Source organism: Leiobunum rupestre, chromosome 3, assembly GCF_980474605.1.
Source record: "Leiobunum rupestre chromosome 3, qqLeiRupe1.1.hap1, whole genome shotgun sequence".
Lineage (NCBI taxonomy): Eukaryota > Metazoa > Arthropoda > Arachnida > Opiliones > Sclerosomatidae > Leiobunum > Leiobunum rupestre.
Genome location: NC_143386.1, coordinates 37753161 through 37759578, shown reverse-complemented (window position 1 = coordinate 37759578; position 6418 = coordinate 37753161). Strand labels below are relative to the sequence as shown.

At 36.2% G+C, this 6418-nt stretch overlaps 1 protein-coding gene across 1 annotated transcript; it reads right to left on the bottom strand.

Annotated features, from left to right (window-relative positions):
• Window positions 1-1536: 1536 nt before the first annotated feature.
• Window positions 1537-5581, bottom strand: LOC149951654 (L-xylulose reductase-like). Its single transcript, XM_090170098.1, has 6 exons — window positions 5166-5581; window positions 4998-5104; window positions 2648-2845; window positions 2042-2206; window positions 1854-1974; window positions 1537-1751 (listed from the first exon to the last, which is right to left on the bottom strand). Exons 1-6 carry the CDS (start codon window positions 5221-5223, stop codon window positions 1633-1635), a joined length of 768 nt encoding a protein of 255 aa, XP_090026224.1. The 5' UTR covers window positions 5224-5581; the 3' UTR covers window positions 1537-1632.
• Between the last annotated feature and the right edge of the window lie 837 nt (window positions 5582-6418).

Genomic DNA, 6418 nt, shown 5'->3' with positions numbered 1-6418 from the left:
ATTTGATGTTAAAAATCTACCAAAATGTTGTTACAAAAACAGCGAGATGTTTACAAAAAAAAAACAGTAATTGACAGTTAACCAAACAGTAGCAAACACCATTGGAACAATATATGCAACCGTTTATTATTCTGAATTTGATGTTAAAAATCTACCAAAATGTTGTTGCAAAAACAGCGAAGTTGTTTAAAAATAAACAATCATTTCCTCTGTTATTTTAACAATGTCGATTCACTGTTATAAAAACAGCACATTACTGGCATCTATGGACGCCAGTACCTTGCTGTTAAAAAAACAGCGTTTTTCCTCTGTGTGTAGGACATTTCGACCAAACGGAGTGAAGTAGTCCGACAGTCGGCCGACCTCTACTTTTTTACCGACACGCCCGATCTAAAATGCTACAGGGGTAGTAGACCTTTCAGAAAATAGCATCTGAATTTTTCCAGGCCAGATGAAACCAAATTTTTATACAAGCTTATTTTTCTTACCATATAATAATAATCAGCCAGGCTAATACCCAAGGCACCACCTTAGGCCTAAGACATCTAGCGACTTCTAATGCCTTTTAAACAGGTGATCGGGTTACAATGCCTTGGAGGCTGGTGGCCAGCCCTTCATCCAACCCTTCGGAATAACACTTTTTAAAAGCATCGTCTAAAAAAGGTATTAGGTAGGGTAACCCGGTTTAGTATGTTTTATATCTGCTATTATCGGGAACACAAAGTGTCACAGCTCACAGAAGCAGACAATAAATTGAAATAATTGTTTTAGCATTGGCGATTTTAGTCAGTGACAAGCTGCATTTCAAAGATCTTTATGTCGTGGCAATGTATATTCTAAGAAAGCCTACCTTTTTTTAAATAAAAAATTTCACCGAAAATGGATTTATTTATCCTTTACACTTAATCCCGTACACTCTAGAGAAAAATTATTTTAGAAATCGAGATCAAACTTGAAAATACCGAAATCTGGACGAAAATCAGTTCCAAAAGCTCAAGATCAGTTTTTGATTTCTGAAATCACTTTGAGATTCAAAAGTAACAAATAATGGACCTTTCGGGAGAACGAATATTTTTAGACGATTTTGAGCGTTGCTCTCGCATCTCCCTCGTGCAAAGAAAACATCAGAACCATAGACGCCAGTGGGAAATTCAACCATGATACTCTCGAATCATCCCAACACAAAAAAATTCTTGCTTCAACTTGATCCATTTTATATGAGCAGGACTTTATCTACACTATTAAACCCCTGATACCAAAGATAATTATATAAACGCAATTTCATTGGCTGCTTATTACGTCAGCTTATTTCTGTTCTGTAGCTTCTGAAATTTGCAAATTAATCGCTAAACCTGGTTTTTGTAAGTGTTTTGATTAATTTAGGTTAGGTTCGTATCAAGATCTTTTTCTTGAAAAAATAACTTGCAGTTAGAGAATTTTTCACTAATATAGGACTAATTATAAGCCTATAGTGACGTCACGTAGTGTTTCGACCTCAATTGGATTTTTGAAAAGGAGTAAAGAGTCGTTCCTTAATCATGTAGAAATTTATTTATTTATGTCTTCACAATGTTGAGGACAAAATATTGACTATAAAAGAAAGTACATCATACTTTAATATAAAATACTAAATTAGTTTTTCGGAGCTTGACCAGCCATAAGTCCGCCATCAACGGGTAACGCAACACCGGTCACCATCGAAGCTTTGTCACTCAGCAGAAACAATACCACATTTGAGACATCTTCCACTTCTAAAATATGAAGAAATGGTTTTTTTATTATCAGCAGAATATTGGGATGCTGAACTAACGATGAACGATAATAAAAGTTAAAACTGAGACGAGATATTTTACCGCAGACTCTTTTGAGCGGAGTAATTGCGCTTCTTTCCTCCAAGAAAGTAGGATTTTTGTCGACCAAACTTTGTATCATATCAGTTTTGACAGCTTGGGGGTTAACGCAGTTCACGCGGATCTGCAATAGTTATTGAGAATTTGAACATTAGACAATCTCTCGGGTAAAACAGGTAACACGGAAATACTTGGTGGGATCCGAGTTCGATGGCCATTATTTGGCTGAGCTTATCCAGAGCGGCTTTCGTGCTGGAGTAGGCGCTGAAGTTCGCGTAACCTGTGAGAGAAGCCACGCTGGAAACATTCACGATGGAACCACCTTGACCCTTTGCCTTCATGCCTTTAATCACCGCCTAAATTTACCAGTAAATAATTTTGTTATTTGTAATAATTTCAATAGTTCAAATCACGTTGCAAATGTTCGAATTTCAATAAGTCGAATCATGTTGCAAATGTTCGAATTTCAATAAGTAGAATCATGTTGCAAACGTTCGAATTGCAATAAGCAGAATCATATTGCAAATGTTCGAATTTCAATAAGTCAAATCAAGTTGCAATGTACAAATTTCCTATTTGATTTATGAGGTATTGATTCCTTGTTTTAAGTGATAAATTTTATGAAATGAGAAGACTTATCATAATAATCTAGCATCCTTACTTTTCCTTATATTATATTATTAATGTTCAGTTAAATAAAGTATCACATTGATTTAACATATTTTGAAAATTTAAAGCTCATTACGAACATTCGCGTCATGAACAAGGGATATTAATTGGCACTAATGAATTATTACCTGTGAAACGTTAATGACGGATTTAACGTTTATGTTTAACATTCTGTCGTAACTTTCCAAATTAATTTCATCGAATGGTTCCTGAGCCAATATGGCGGCATTGTTGACCAATAAATTGAAAGGTCCAAGCTCCTCAATCGCCCGACGTGACCCTTCCAAGTCCGCCAAATCAACGCAAAGTATTTCCAGCTTCCCCACCTGCGCCGCAAATTCATGAGACGTTAGAACTAAATTACCAAATTGTCATACGTGTCAAAGCAAGAATACCCGCAAGTACCAAGAAAATGTGAGCATAGCATTAACCTCTGAAACTACCCTCCTGTACTTCGTAGCTTATTTTTCTCTGATATTTAATCACAAAACGTAAACGCAGATGGCAATCGTCGGTAGGGAAAGTGACGATAAATCGAAAGCCAACTAAGGGTATGTAAGGATAGGTTTAAAATCCCTGCATTTACATCTTTATAATAAAAAGCTGTTGGTTGGGTGGTACGTTCGTCAACCGATTTTGGCAATTTTTTTCTCGCTTTTCTGACGCTTTTCGCGCGCGCGTTACGGGCGCGAGCGTCGCGTGGCATTATTATACGGACGTTACGAATTGCGTTTTCGCATCGAGTCGGCTTCGATTTCCGATTGGTTTTTGGTTTTTTTTATTAGAATTTTTCAAAAGTGACGCAAATGTCAGTTTCTAAAAATGCTCAAAATCTGTCGCCCCTGAGAGTTGGGCCGTGTTTGTCAGTTTCGGAAACGGAGAGGTGGGGAGGGGGATTTCGGGGTCGGTCCGATATGAAAGTCCCGTGGCTCTCTCGGCGAACGTTAGTCCCGTGGCCTTTATACATCAGCCATTGGATACAGGGGGTTTAAAGGGGTAGAGGGGGGTTTGGTACGACTGCGAGTTTGAGTTATTTTGGCGGGAAATTCTCGCGTTGGAAAGGGGGAGGGGAGTACTACGGAAATTCTCGCATGGAGAAAAGGGGGAGAGGGTACCACGGTAATTATCACATGGGGAAAAATAGAAGGAACGGTAATTATCACATGGGGAAAAGGGGGAGGAAGGGCCTTACTGGGGGTACCCCGGTAATTTTCACATGGAAAAAAAGGGGAGGAAGGGCCTTTCTGTGGTGATTCGACTATGGGCAAAAGGGTGCCACGGAAATTATCCCATGGGAAAAAGGGGTTGGGGGCCGTACTGAGGTGGAGTGCCTCGAATCACACAACTAATAATAATAATAATAATAATAATCAGGCACCACCTTAGGCATAAGTCGTCAAGCGACTTTTGAAGCCATTTATTCAGGTGGCCAGGTTACAATGCGTAAGGCGGGCTTCTCGGCTAGTATTCTATATCAATTCATTCTTGGTGAAAGTCGCTCAGAAAATTTTTAACCTTCATTCGAAAAAGAACATGGCAACCATGTTATTACCATATGTAAGCAAAAACTAACGATTGGACAGTAAACATTTGTTTTTTCTATGTAAAACCCTTTGCTTAATTTCAAAGTCCTAATTGCGAGTTTGTTCTTACTGTGTTGGGTACACTTATTTAAAAAAAAATGGAAGGTAAGTTGCGCCATCTTCTAAAGTTTGTGGTCATTATAAATTTTCGGCCACTTTACTAGTCTCAGCTGACAATTATTTATATTATATTATATTATATTATGTAGCTTAAGTAACCTTTATGAAGATAATATATTTCAAAATTTATTAATACTAAAATGGAAATATTTCTTGTATCATTCGGAAATCATAAAATAATTAAAAAACAACCATGAAATATATTAGCAATAAAACAATAATTATATTAGCAATAAAACAATTATTATATTAGCAATAAATAAATAATTATATTAGCAATAAAACAATAATTATATTAGCAATAAAACAATAATTATATTAGCAATAAAACAATATTTATATTAGCAATAAAACAATAATTATATTAGCAATAAAACAATAATTCTATTAGCAATAAATAAATAATTATATTAGCAATAAAACAATAATTCTATTAGCAATAAAACAATAATTATATTAGCAATAAAACAATAATTATATTAGCAATAAAACAATAATTATATTAGCAATGAAACAATAATTATATTAGCAATAAAACAATAATTATATTAGCAATAAAACAATTGTTATATTAGCAATAAATAAATAATTATATTAGCAATAAAACAATAATTATATTAGCAATAAAACAATAATTATATTAGCAATAAAACAATACACTGATGGAACGTGGGTGTCATACTTGTATATAAAAGATAATTAAATAAAATTAACTTTATTCTAACTATCCTATTTTTAAGTAAACGTCTTTACAAGTACAAATAAACAAACAAACCTGAGCTACTTCTTGTTGCAAAGTTTCCAAATGACTAAGTGTTTTGGAAAGGGCGACCACTTGAGCTCCACATTGTACCAAATGTTTGGCAATTTGTCTACCAATCCCTGGAATAATTTCCCACATTGTAGAATGATAATTAAACAGTTTAATTTTAGTAGCACATACCTCTCCCGGCGCCAGTGACCAAAGCGCGTTTTCCCGTAAAATCAATGTTCATTTTCATTTCGTTTTCGAAGGCACCGTTACTTTCGACGTCTAGCTACGACTGATAAAACCTCTGCGAACGCCTCTACGTCTGCCACCTCAAGCTTGGTTTCCAATTGCTTGCGTCAAAATGCATTTTTTAATAAACGGGTTATCTCGTAAATACGTCCCAAGTTTGGATGTCGTGCCGTTTCATGCGCCAGTGAAAATCAAGGCTAACAGGTCTACTCATTTCAAATCTGTATAAGAATATTATGTTTGGGACAAAGACACCAAGGTTTTCCCAGTACATAGTCTTGGCTAACGCTCAACGTAAGTTTTTACCTCTCCGAGGAACTTATGTTTCCTAGGAGAGGTCTTACAATCACCTTGGGTGTATCTGTCTGGCGAATTGTAAAAACCGCGTTCGTAGTTTCTTGAATTTGGGAAGTGCTTATTTTTATTAAAACGCCTGTATTCGAATTGTTAGTTTTGAAATGTTTACGTGTAACTTGTGTGGGTGAAATGCTTAAGTGCTCTGTGTGTTGACGAGTGTGGGTGTTTTGTATGTACGAGGTTTCTTCTCTCCAACTTCTTTCTCATGAATTTTCGAACGGCCCGAGCGTTAGGGGTAACGTTAAACGTCTTAGCATCCAAATTCCTGGGTTTCTACCCAATGTTCACGGTAAACGTCTTATTATCAATTTGCGAAAGCGTCGGGTGTTATTGGAACCCGGGTTCACCGGCTTGGCAGGCGTCTGCTTTGCCATTGAGCTGCCCACGCTCATTACTCCTCACTTAAAATTAGAAATTCAGCTTAAAAGTGAAATCGTTTTACTTTTGCGTTCTTATTTAAATATAACGAGACTTCGTGTTCGATTGAAATTTTTGCGTAGGTGAAATTCAAATGTTGTGGCTTGTCTATTGAAAAAAAAAAAGCATTTCCGGGGATCGGGATTTGAAAAAAAAAGCATTTCCGGGGATCGGGATTTAAAAAAAAAAGCATTTCCGGGGATCGGGATTTGAAAAAAAAAGCATTTCCGGTGATCGGGATTTGAAAAAAAAAAGAATTTCCGGGGATCGGGATTTGAAAAAAAAAGAATTTCCGGGGATCGGGATTTAAAAAAAAAAAGCATTTCCGGGGATCGGGATTTGAAAAAAAAAGCATTTCCGGGGATCGGGATTTGAAAAAAAAAAGCATTTCCGGGGATCGGGATTTGAAAAAAAAAGCATTT

What these genes read in the sequence shown, in the direction of transcription:
- LOC149951654 (XM_090170098.1), bottom strand. Translation starts at nt 5,223, where the DNA reads ATGAAAATGAACATTGATTTTACGGGAAAACGCGCTTTGGTCACTGGC. An exon ending in TGCAACAAGAAGTAGCTCAG is followed by an intron (nt 2,846 to 4,997) that starts GTTTGTTTGTTT and finishes TTTGCGGCGCAG; the next exon opens with GTGGGGAAGCTGGAAATACT. An exon ending in TCCGCTCAAAAGAGTCTGCG is followed by an intron (nt 1,752 to 1,853) that starts GTAAAATATCTC and finishes TTCATATTTTAG; the next exon opens with AAGTGGAAGATGTCTCAAAT.